At 43.3% G+C, this 12,836-nt stretch overlaps 3 protein-coding genes across 3 annotated transcripts; 1 reads left to right on the top strand and 2 right to left on the bottom strand.

Annotated features, from left to right (window-relative positions):
- Nucleotides 1-1,980: 1,980 nt before the first annotated feature.
- LOC136535959 (uncharacterized) lies at nt 1,981-5,047 on the bottom strand. Its single transcript, XM_066528410.1, has 3 exons — nt 4,718-5,047; nt 2,469-2,527; nt 1,981-2,269 (listed from the first exon to the last, which is right to left on the bottom strand). The coding sequence occupies exons 1-3, from the start codon at nt 5,045-5,047 to the stop codon at nt 2,239-2,241; spliced, it is 420 nt and encodes a 139-aa protein (XP_066384507.1). The 3' UTR covers nt 1,981-2,238.
- Nucleotides 5,048-6,064: 1,017 nt separating this feature from the next.
- Nucleotides 6,065-9,136, top strand: LOC136535958 (mitochondrial phosphate carrier protein 3, mitochondrial-like). Its single transcript, XM_066528409.1, has 6 exons — nt 6,065-6,893; nt 6,997-7,358; nt 7,450-7,493; nt 8,166-8,380; nt 8,539-8,663; nt 8,756-9,136. Exons 1-6 carry the CDS (start codon nt 6,600-6,602, stop codon nt 8,838-8,840), a joined length of 1,125 nt encoding a protein of 374 aa, XP_066384506.1. The 5' UTR covers nt 6,065-6,599; the 3' UTR covers nt 8,841-9,136.
- A 201-nt stretch (nt 9,137-9,337) lies between these two features.
- Nucleotides 9,338-12,499, bottom strand: LOC136540904 (uncharacterized). Its single transcript, XM_066532942.1, has 7 exons — nt 12,296-12,499; nt 12,045-12,214; nt 11,016-11,092; nt 10,324-10,389; nt 10,144-10,218; nt 9,989-10,063; nt 9,338-9,896 (listed from the first exon to the last, which is right to left on the bottom strand). Exons 1-7 carry the CDS (start codon nt 12,445-12,447, stop codon nt 9,558-9,560), a joined length of 954 nt encoding a protein of 317 aa, XP_066389039.1. The 5' UTR covers nt 12,448-12,499; the 3' UTR covers nt 9,338-9,557.
- Between the last annotated feature and the right edge of the window lie 337 nt (nt 12,500-12,836).

Here is a 12,836-nt window from a genome sequence, read left to right as displayed (position 1 = left end):
TTATGCAACATCTTCAAAGACAACACAAAGTTGGTCAAATGTAGTAGATCCAAAGTGGATGGAGTAGATCCATTGCCGATGATACAGAATACCTGAAAAAGTGAAAGAAAGTGTGTTCAGAACATTATTGTTTAACCAACTTTGCTGGTCCAATGTATAGCAGTACCAAGGCACAACACAAAGGCAAAAAAAATAAATAAAAGATAGAACATACAGATATGAAATATAGAGCACATACAGTGAAATAGAAAATGTGGGTGAAATACCCAATCCTTAGAACCTAATGCACTGCTACTAATATCTCCTTCTTAGAAACAACTAGCTGTGTGGAAATGTGGGTGAAAAATATACTCATTTCCAGGGAGTAGAACTATCATACTAAATTTATAGGACTGAAATATATATTCATTTCTAGGGAATAGTATGACATGGCAAACTACAGTCTATATATCATCAGCAAGCGCCGGCGACATCTCCAACAACAGATCCCCCACCCAAATCACAAATAAGTGCAAAAACAAGGGGAGCAAGTGCCAAACCAGGTACCTCCAGAGTTCTAGCAATGGCAGACGACGAGCAAAGCGGTGATGACCAGGAGCGAGACGATGGACAGAGACGGGGAGGGGCGGAACGGCGACGTCGCCTCTCAAATCGCCTCTCCGGCCAGGAGAGCTGCCGGAGGGAGACGACGATGGGTTATGGGGGAAATCATACAGGCGCGACTCTGATTCAAAACAGTAACATCCAGAGTGGGGCCGGCAAGTCAGTGTCACAAGAAAGCTAGGTGCGCCGAGGCGTCAATTGCTGATCCTGTTGCCAGAAAATTCATATGCTACAGAAGTTACTACAACATGGCATCGCCACTTTAGACATAACTGGAGAGGCATCAGATCAGAACAATCAAAAGACAAACACATAGTACTGGTGCATATGGACCACAGAAACTATACAGATGTCTATAGTTGAATGACAAGACCTAATATATAGCTGACGTACAATATAGCTGAATGACATTTCAGGGTCAGTACCAAAATGTGCACGTCCTACTCTAACTCAAAAAGACTTACCCAAGGCTATACACAGCTGAGTGGAGCATGTAAATCTTCTGGCTTCACCGTAGAGCGATAAAACATTCACTTGTGTGCTGGCACAAATCACAATTGACATGTTAAATTTATTTATATAGTATGACAAAGACAAATAACTGAAATGAACAGCTAGGACAAAGGTGGGCCAGTAAAAGACAGCACGCTTGGAGACAATGGAATGCATACTTGCCAATTTACTGCTAGGTATGCACCACAATCAGCGTAGATTAGCCCACAGAATAAGACATTCATGCATTAACTTGGAGGCACTGACCAACCAAATTTGATTCGCTCAAACCAGCAACAATTCATATGGAAAACTATATAACAGAAGAAAAAACTTACAGGTAAAGTTTTTAAAGATCACAAACACATACAAGCATGAACCTTGAGCTCTGACTTAAGACAAGCATGAAATTTGCACATATTTCACGTTCATTATAGTTCCACATATTGCACATGCTCATAACTAAAATTGCAATGCTCGTTACTTGCAATTTACATTATCAGTGATTGCGATAAGTGCCTTTGATCCAAGTAAGCAACCTAAGATCGGCACTCAAGATTTTTGGTTAATTTTCTGCTTACTGGACAGTACAACATGTATGTATTGGACATGATATTGTAAACTATGTTTTCCAGTAGCTCATCCTAGGAAGCCTAAACGAGGAGATATTAGCATGTGTATATATACGACATGTTTAAACTAAACAAAATTTTCAGAAATATGTACAATTGGCATACATCTACAAATTAGCATTGCAAAAGTTATTACCTTGCCAGTATAAAGAGAAGCAGAGTTGTTGTCTTCTGAGTTGATATCAAAACCAACTGTCATTGTCACCATTTACAGATTTACCGTCAGAAATGAAATCATCCTCCTCCATGGGTATCGAAAAAATATCAAATTTCTATTATGAAAGTATACAATGTGTAGTGCCATCCTAACTGAAATTTTGGACATTTCAACACTAAACTAAACTGCAGTTGAGTGGCAGTTCATATGTCTGCATAGTTGAATGACATCTCAGGTCAGTACCAAAATGTGCATGTCTCATTCTAACTCAAAAAAGCTTACCCAAGGCTATACACAGCTGAGTGGAGCATGTAAATCTTCTAGCTTCACATGAACTAGTCTCCACCACCATAATCAGTGCCATCTTCCTCTCACATGAACTAGACTGGTGGAGCCATAACAAAACAAAAATACAATTAATCAAGCAAATCGACACCACATCAGGAAAAGGGATCGAGGAAATCAAGCAACAAATGAGGAACACAGATCAATGGGCTAATCTAACACGATAACTTTCTGGAGTATCTTCACATACATTAGAATTTCATTATTTGTTCTTTTCCTAGTGTTTAAGAACAAAATACCTTTGGTTGGGCCATTGTACATTCTTCAGGCAAGAATAACTCGGGCTTGAAAACTCCTTCTGCAAGTAGTCCAATCAAAGTTACTAGAGACCATACTAGAGAGCACAAAAATGACAAAAATACAGCAAGTTTACATTTAGAAACAAAGAGAACACAAGTCTGCACAAAGACAGAAAACAAAGAGGACACGGTGAGCTGCTCAAACCTACAGAAAATAGAGCTGAAAATAAAAAATGTGGTTCAATACTAATCAACAATTGTACCTTTGGGCTATATATAGAGCAACGTTAGCTTCCTAGCTACAGAAAAAATTTAGGCCTACGCAAACTATAGTACTACACATTAGGATTATTCAGACATGTGTTCCTCACTAAAACATGGAAGGCAAAGGAAACACAAGATTCTGAAACAGAAAGTTGGATTGAGGTGGATACACAGGAATCAGAAATCACTGTAATGTTATTTGTTTCAAATGTGCAATTATAGGATGCAGCTATTGCAAAGCAATGCAATACTGTGATCAGGTGAAAACAAAGAATTGAAAATTAAATAAAGGCAATAGAAGCACATGTTCCCACTTTCCAACATGCCGGTTGCATACACATGCATACACAAAGTCCAAATATTATCAGCTCAAATTGCCAACTGAAAAGTTCTAACTTAATAGGTTCAAGCAATCAAGCTAAAGCCTAAAGGATGTTCTACTGAACACCAATCAGGAGTTTAGGAACAATTTGCCGATGAATAGAGTGACAAGCATCGCCTAGCAATGGAATTACAAGATTCAGTTAAAAACAGAAAGCAAATTAAAAGCAGACTCAAAAGTAGTGATGTATGCTGAACACACTAGCTATCAGATTGTGCATATCAATTTCATATCAAATAAATTACCCTTAAGAAGCTTGGTAGCAGTGTCATACATGAGACTACGCAGTCTATATATCATCAGCAAGCACACTAGTTCAACAATAAAAAGCCAAAGTGTCCATGGACAAATAGAGCCTGATCCTGTGTCCTGAACTTTAAATAACTTTAGTTGTCACTCAAGTAATATTGAAACGTCCAAACATGTGGTATCCAATAATGAAAAGTGTTTTTTTCTCATAAATTGTGGATCAACAAGTAACTAATTCAAGCCATTAGAGTACAGACTAACTCATCAGAGAAACACCAACGTGGAAAATATGCCTTACCTGGCTGCAGTGTGATCATAACAGATCAAGGAAGAAAGCAACAAAAAAAGATCACACATCCAAGAGCTATTTGACATAAGAATGCTAAATATACCATAATTACATGCCATGCTCGAGCTAACCAACACCGCCTCAGAGTAAACGACCCTTTAGCATCAAAATGTAGCAATGACAAAACCCATGCTACTTCAGTTACTGGACCAAATAAAGAACTTCAAAAATCATGTTAATGACCTCATTGCTAGCTCTCAGACCATGTTCACAGAACAGGAGTCATGCCTCTTTCATGAGCAAAAGAGCAGCAAGCGTATGGATCATATGTATATATGCTAAGTACAAAAGAAGATAATTCAGAGACTGCCTTTCAACTATCCTATTCGTCCATTTAGTATACTGGTAGGTAGTAGCTGGTAAGGTAGGAAATGCTCAGTCAACACAAAATTCCCACAAGGATTTGGAAATGCTCAGTCAACACAAAATTCCCACAAGGATTTGAAAATGCTCAGTCAACACAAAATTTCCACAAGGATTTTGCAGGCAGAAAATTGTTGTTTGTTCAGGAGGAAAAAATGTCAAAACAGATCTTGAGTTGTAGTTGCAAGTCTGAATACAACACCATAAGCAAGCACCGAAAGAAGCACAAAGCCTTGCAATATCTAAATGACTAATCCATGCCACTGCTTGCCATAGGCATGCCCCGCAGGCAAGTCCCACTTGGCACGATGCGACACGCACCTCCAGCAGCCGCCCCTGCCACAACCCTTGCCGCAACCAAATCCACAGCTAAACAAGGGGCCAACGGTTCCAGCTCCATAGATCCATGAACAGCAAGCAAAGGAGCAAAATACAACGCAAAATCCGACCTCGTCTACACCTGCCCCAACGAGGCAGCCGAGGCGTCGGCGGCGGCGCTGGTCCTCCCATCTGCTACCCCATTGATCCCCGCCGCCCGGCTACATCTCAAAATCCCCCACTCAAATCTCCAACCCGCCCACCTCATCACAGTACGAATCCACAAAACCTACTCCACATTACGAAACGGGATCGAGAACAGACCTTCGCCAGCACTCGGAAACGGGGAAGCACGACTTCGCCGGAGCAATCGCCGCAGCGCCAATGGAATCGCCTTGGGCGCGCGTCGAGGTACAGAAGGCGAAGAGGAAATGAAATGCTCAGAAATGGACAGGAGTAGGCGGTCAGCAGCACGGAAAGCGGGTAGGCGTCGACGGCGGGGAGCGCGTGTATCTGGGCAACACCGGAGGGGAGGGACAGCGCGGCCCAGGAGATGACCGAGGCCGGGATTGCCAGCGCGTGGGGCGATAGCAAGTGGGCCATCCAAATCATAGACAGAAACGGCAAGGTGGCATGGAGACACACGATGCCCATCCAGCGGCCACAAAATTCATGTGCTGCAAAACAAAAAAACACACGGGCAATGTATAGCATTCCTCGTTTTTTTATTGTTATTTTCTAGAAGATTACAGCCGTAGAAATCTTCCGGATCTTCCAATTCTGTTTCATGTGACGTACATGCGCTGCTTTTTCTTTTTTTTGTTTGCTTGTCTCATGTGACGTGTCAATCACTGATTTGCTGAAAATGTGGAAGACAACAAATAGCAAAATCTTCCATGAGATGTGTAGTCAGTCCCTTTGGAGATTCGGATTCGATGCGTTCTTAAGCACCTCCAAAAATTCCAATGGCGTTCGTGTTGATCTCTTCTCAAGATCCAGCCCAATTTAAGGCCTGTGTAGCAGTTTTGGGCCATGTACTGTATCCAGCCCTCGCTTTACCGATTTTGTTTGGAGATGGACAACCGAACCTGGCAGACAACTAGGTGAAGCCTACGTGGAACGTGGTCACTCGAACGAGCGGGCATCGTGAATGGACAAAACGGCCGCCGTTGCCTCGTGAAGGAAATCAGAGAAGTTGTCGCCGTAGTCGTCATACGCATAAAAGTTTCCCAAGCACAAGGCGCGATTCATAATCACAAGAGTACTGCTGCATATGCATCGCTTTGATTGGTATGCTACCCTGGGACTTCAGCTTCCCTTTTTTAAAAAAAAACTGGGACTTCAGCTTCCAGCATCAGTATCCGTAGTCAAAAATCAAAGCAGCAGATCAACAGAATTGTCAGTCCAGATGGAAAAAAGAAAAGCAAAACACGAATGAAGGCTGCAACGTTAGATTCAAAACACGTGAGACATCACATGGTCCAGATTTCAAAGTTTCGAACCATGTGCCTGATGTATGGCGTATGACTGTGCGAGGCACGCTTCTTTTGTCCACAAAATTCAGAGTGTTTCTTCCTCGTTTCCGCCGTGCGTCGCATCTTTTTCTCCGGCGCGGACCGCGGAAAAAAAACAGCCCGGATATGCCAAAATCACCCCGGCGCGCTCGGGCCTACCGTCCAGGTGCCCAGTCCCGTGAAGCGGCCAGCGCTGGGGTCTTTTGCCGTGCCCACGCCATCCGCGCACACAAATCTCGCGTCGGGGGCAGCAGCCGCGCGTTAGCGGAGCACACCAAGGGGCACGCCACTTTACACGCCCAGCAGGGGCGGCTGGCGAGCGCGCTGTCTCAGACATTGGGATGAGTATCTTTTTTTTCAAAGATCTATCTGTAGAAAAAATTATTTTTTAAATTTGATAGTTGAAGAAAACATAAAAATAAATATTAAATCCTGTGTCTATAGCGCTAAAAAAACGAAATTGTATTTTGGGTTACGGTTGGTTGTTGGAGACAGTCGGCAGAAATTGTACTTAGGTCGGGACTCGACAGGGAGCTCCCAGCTTCCCCCGAGCTAGGGGAACGACGCCTGCAGGCTGCGGCACCAACGCGGCCTTCGCCGCGACCCCTTCCACCTCTCCCTCCGCCGTACCATGCGCGAGGCCCACGCCCACGCTCTCCTGTCGGACACCCAGCTCCTCCCGTGCCTCCGAGATGGCGAGCCGCGACAAGGTCGGGTGCTCATCGGCCCCGCTGCCCCTCGACCGCGTCCTGGCCGCGCTGGTCGCCAGCGCCGAGCAGCTCGGGAGGCGGTGGGAGGCCGCCGCCCGAGTCCGATTCGGGAAGGCAGCTGGAGCGGCGGGGGTCGGGAAGGCGGAGGGGAAAGGGGAGGTTATAAAGATGCACACGCCGCTGTTCTACGCTACCTGCGCCCTCGGTGGCGTCCTCAGCACCGGCCTCACCCACCTCGCTGTAACGCCTCTCGACCTCGTCAAGTGCAACATGCAGGTCCGTCGCCGTCAGCGAGAGGTTCCTTTGCTTGTTCTCCTTCTCCATGTCTCAATGACTAATGTAATGGCGCTGCTGCTTGCTTCAATGTTCCTTCACTCAGGTGGATCCTGGCAAGTACAGGGACATTCCATCTGCCTTTGGTGTCATGTTCCATGAGCAAGGCCCCCGTGGCTTCTTCAAGGGCTGGATGGCCACACTGGTTGGGTACAGCTGCCAGGGGGCCTGCAAGTTTGGGTTCTACGAGTTCTTCAAGAAGTGCTACTCTGACATTGCTGGTCCCGAGAATGCTGAAAGGTTGAGGACTTTGATCTACCTTGCAGCTTCGGCGTCTGCTGAGGTGATTGCAGATGTAGCTCTCTGCCCCATGGAGTCTGTCAAGATTCGAGTCCAGACACAGCCGGGATTTGCCCGCTGCCTGATCGACGGGCTTCCGAAGATTGTCCAATCTGAAGGTGCCTTTGGGTATAGATACCGCATGGCTTGTATGATTATGATGTGTGTTATTGTTCAAGGTTTTGGAGAGCAACTCTTTAACACTGGGTGCAAATTTCAGGCTTTACAAAGGACTGCTTCCTCTTTGGGGCCGCCAAGTTCCCTGTAAGTCAAAATGTCTTGTTAGTTCTTCCATTACAGTTGCTTGTTAAGGGTCATCACTGCTCATTTCGTACACCCAGTATTTGTCATTTGGTCAGTACCAAAACTTCTGTAATTTAGTCCTGTGTGCAGCATTTGCTCTGCTGCTTTGTTTCATTGCTTACCCATGTGGCTGGTGCCAAAATACTAGTACGAAATATAGTTTTGGACTGGATGAATTGTTACAGTAACAGCTTTAAAGATCCATGCAATTCATTGTACTCTGCACTACTGTACTAGAAATCGATTTTTTTTGGGAGGAGAAATCTAAGTTATCAAAGCACATAATGATTACTAGTGTAAAGTATGTCTCTATGTATCAGATTTCGTATACTTATTTCATTTGTTGTACTTTCTGGTTCCTGTGCTAACCATGTAAAAAAATGAAAAAAGAAAAAGAAAAAGTATGTCACCAATTATTTGTTACATTTTTCTTACTAAGAGAAAAGTACAGAACTTCGAGTGTGGTGTTTATGGATAACTTGAATAAATAAATTGTTCAGATGACTACCTAATGTCCACTCACCTTTGAGGCACTGTGCACAAAACATTTGTCATGTAGAGATAATCTGCACAGAAGCCTTATATTGACCTGTGCTCCCTAAGTCCCTAATTACTTTATGTACTATCCTGCAGACACTATGATGAAATTTGCTTGCTTTGAAACCATTGTTGAGATGGTCTACAAGCATGCAGTACCAAAACCGAAAGACCAATGCAGTAAGCCACTACAACTAGCAGTGAGCTTTGCAGGGGGATATATTGCTGGAGTATTCTGTGCGGCTATATCTCATCCTGCAGACAATCTCGTATCTTTCCTGAACAATGCACATGGAGCCACCGTGGCCGATGTAAGCTTCTAGTCCTATCTCAAAATAAAGAATAAAAATTCAAGGTTGAAAAATTACTATATAATTTAAGATCACATCTAATTGTCAGACCATATTATTCTTTTCCATTTTGCTGAGTTGCTCAATTTTGGCTTCTGACCAATTCATCATACTTCCAGGCTGTAAGAACTCTTGGAATGTGGGGTCTTTTCATGCGCGGCCTTCCTCTTCGTATAATTATGGTTGGTACTCTCACAGGAGCGCAATGGGCAGCCTATGACGCGTTCAAAGTATTTGTTGGATTGTAAGTACACCATGTTACGTCTCTAAAGTGACTGTCTATGCCATGATATCAAGGCATTTCATGTTTTTTGGTTTTGTTATATAATTGTACAGGCCAACATCTGGCGGAGTGGTCCGTAGCTGTGCTGCTGCTGCTGCCTCCTCTTTGCGCCAAGAGGGTCACGGAAAGCAGAACTGACCACACTGAGAAGACTTGCTGAACCAACGCAGAATAGGAGATGTACCGCACTGAGAGGCTTTGCTGAACCAACGAAGCAGAATAGGAGATGTGTTGCAATTTCACTGAATTTTGTAGGAGTTCGAAATCAGATTGTTTAAGTTTTAGCTAGTAGAGCAAAAGAACATTCACTGTCAAGGGACTTTTGTTGGAACCTCTTGAACAGCAGACATTGTAATGATATAAACAGCTTTTAGAAATGCAAGTGGTTTAGCCATGCCTGGTATAGCAGTACGCCAGCACCCCGTCTCTATTAATCAGTGTCAAATTCTGCTTGTGTGAACATTCTATTCGTCACGCGTGATTAGGTTCGACGTTTGATTACGACCATGTAGCATGACCAAGTAGATACAATCGTTACCAAGAGCATGTGTGAAAGAACGAAAGAAAACGAGCTAGCAGCATTCTGCTCATTCACGAAGGTCACAAAGGCACAACTGTAACTGGTCGCAAAAAAAAGGCACAACTGTAACATGAGAATTTAAGCCTATGAACAAGTATTTGGATTAAAAGTGGATACAAAAATTCCAACAAGCTGGCATTTGAGTATAGTCCCGGAGACAATTTAAGCCTATGACAACATACAAAGTTTTGAGTTGAAAAGCATAAGGCAACACAAGCAAGCGTGAAACTTTTGCTGCCTGTCAATTGCTGGAACATTGCTAGCTAAGCAGTCAACTACTGCTGTTGCCCAGGAAAGCCTTGCATTGGAGGGCGCGGTGGGGGTGCTCCGGGAGTGAAGTTAGGCGGTGGTGGAATCATTGGCCGCGGACCATTTGCCATTGGTGGTGGAGGTGGTGGAGGTTGAACACCCCCAATAGGTGGTGGAGGAATCCTAGGGGGCATTCCCATAGGTGCAGGAGGCGGGGGCGGTGGAACTTGTGGCGGGGGTGGGGGAGCTTGCCCCGGTGGCCTTGGTGGAGCACCAGGAACCCCATTCCCATTAGGCAAAGTCCCAGGAGGAGCTGGTGGTGGTTTATGAGCTTCTGGCGGTCTTGGCTTGAAGTACAGTTGCAGCTGTTAGCAAAACACAAAGTATAGTTGTTAAACCAAGATTGCTAAAAAACAGCTAAATTCAAGGTAAAAAATTGTTAAAAAAGCAAACTCACCAGGTATTCCTTCTTGTCAGGATCCCAGTAAGAGAAGAATTTGCTCGCTGATTTGTCAATCTCTGTACTTGGTATCTGCAGCAACAAACAGTGTTAATAACACTAATTGACCAGTGTACCTGATGCCCTGACATTAAACTTCTGGAAGAGATTACCTTGAATGCAATGATTTCGTAGGGCTCTGCCGCAAAAAGTAGGTATTGATACCTCTTATCCCAACTTTGGACTTTCTGTACAAATAAGATGAATAGATTTTAGTGAACCAGACAGTACATACACCAAATCAACACAGCTATAGTTCAGAGGGCATGCTCAGAGTCAGAGAACAGGTTTACCTGTTCATATGATGACATGAAACGATGCCTTGGCTTGCAATTATCTTCGATTTCAGGGTAACCAATCTAAAATGAAAAATGTCAAAAGTTATTGATCCAAGCCTCCAATGTACAAAAGTATTTAAATGTATCGTAACAAAATAAATGTAAAGCAAAATTTGCAAATTATGAGGTATGATGTCGTTAGCTAGTGTTGTTGTATTATATTATTCAGTCAAATGCATAAAACTAATTACTTCTAAAGGTAAGAATAGTTTCAGATGAGAAAGACTAGTCAAGGAACAGAGTTAAGAAAATATAGGCAATTACTTGCATATTATAATTTGGATAACCTATCAACTATGCTAGTTTATCAGAGAGAATGCCTTATCAGAAGATAAATTCCAGATCAGATAAACACTTGTTCCAAAATTTAAGCTTAAGCATTCTTTATATATAAAAAGAGGCTACTACATGAAATGATCTGTAAATGCAAACAAGAAGTAACTTTAACTTAAATCAATATAAGATCATTGGCATATGAAACTTGTTAGGTGCCCTAAATTACATGAGAAAAATAGAAATACACCAAAAGTTACATGTAGATATGTCTGATTGAAGTTAAACCAAATTCCTGCATTTTTCAATATTCAACATATAACCATGTGTGAGGTGAGGACTTGGTAAATAATGCGAACACAAGGAATACTAACCTCAAAGAGAAACGAGTGTTGCTTCGTCTCAGGATCATATTGTTTGGTTACTTTATACCCAGGTCTGCCAATCTTAACTGCAAAGGGAGGAAAGAAAGCTAATGAGAACAACTGACAAGAAAATACAGTGTTGATAACTTCAGTTGTACTGTACTACCAAAAAGTGACAACAAAACAGGAGGGACTAATAGCTTATAAAAAAATTGCTCGCAGTAGAGCAATCACTACTCACTAACTCAGATAAATTTTGTCTCAAGGAACATCCACTGGTATCAGGGAAAACCAGAGAACTTCAACTTAACAGGAAATCTAGGAAAGAAAGCTAATGAGAACAACTGACAAGAAAATACTGTGTTGATAACTTAAGTTGTACTGTACTACCAAAAGGTGATAACAAAACAGGAGGAACTAACTCAGATAAATTTTCTGTCTCAAGGAACATCCATTGGTATCAGGGAAACCCAGAGAACTTCAACTTAACAGGGAAGCTTTTTATTGGGGATTGGGCAATTACAGAAGAACAAGTTCAGGTTTGCTCTTCATACTCTTAGGCCTCCTTTGGAACCCACAGATTTGACCAAAAATTTGCAGGAATCAGTTCAATTCCAGCAGAATTCAGGGGTGGAAAACACAATCCAAAGGGGATGTATTGTATAAAGTAAAATTATAAGAAAAAACATGGAAAGGTCGACACAGCAAAGTTGAAGTTGAATAATCTTCCAGGTCCACTTGCTATGCATCAATATTGGGTGAACAAAATTCCATTGATAACTTGATATGAGTATAGTTTTGCTTCAATCTTTCAACTTACATATTAACCACAAAAGGAAAGAGATTCTACTCGTTTCTTCATTCTAAACACTCTGAACAAGCATAATAGCATACTTCTAACTGATTAGACCATACAAAGTCCAAGTAACTGCAGAAAGTAAATAAGTAGACCTAGTTGGTAATTGACGATTCTAATTAACAACAACAATTTTGCGGATAAAAGGAGAGTGGAGATTCTGTTTTCTTTTTTTCACGCACCAGACTTGCGGGGGGCAAGCTTGCGCTTGTTGGGCTGGGGCTGCGCGGGCGCGTCCTTGGCCTCGCGGGCGGCGCGCTTGGCGAGGTTGGTCTGGTGCCGCTTCCCCTGCGTGTGGGCCAGGTAGTTCCCCTCGTTGTTGTGCAGCGTCAGGCACAGCTTGCACTCATAGCTACAAACAAGCAGAATTAGATCGAAGCAAATCGAGACGGGCGCGAGTTCGAAGAAGAAGCTAGGGTTTAGGGCGGGTTACCTGCCGAGGTGGTTGCGCATGAAATAGGGGTCCTTGGCGAGGTCGATGGTCTCGAGCGCCAGGCGGCGGAGGCGCTCCCGCCGGTCGATGGCCTCATTCTGGGCGGAGGCGGCGCCGCCGCTGCCGGGCTTGGAGCCCCACTCGCGATCCATGGCGTCCGCTCGGTTTGGCTCGCCGCCTTCTTTCCCCTCTGTTCGATTTTTATTTAGTTCGGCTCAGGTCGGTCACTACATTGTCGGCTAAATGAAACCGAGCCCAACTCCGCGGTCGCGGACCCTTGACAACAAGTCCTTTCTAATTCGGCCCAATTAGCGGGGAGTTTGGTTCCACCTTCTAAAAACTAAATATTTGACATATGAAGTATTAAATATAGATTATTTATGAAACTAAATGTACAGATTAAGACTGTTTTACGAGACGAATTTTTAAGCCTAATTAGTCCATGATTTGATAATGTGGTGCTACAGTAAACATATGCTAATGACGATTAATTAGGCTTAATAAATTCATCTCGTGGTTTACTGACGGATTCTGTAATTTA

This window comes from Miscanthus floridulus, chromosome 2 (genome assembly GCF_019320115.1).
Source record: "Miscanthus floridulus cultivar M001 chromosome 2, ASM1932011v1, whole genome shotgun sequence".
NCBI lineage: Eukaryota > Viridiplantae > Streptophyta > Magnoliopsida > Poales > Poaceae > Miscanthus > Miscanthus floridulus.
This window is presented reverse-complemented; position numbering and strand designations above follow the sequence as displayed.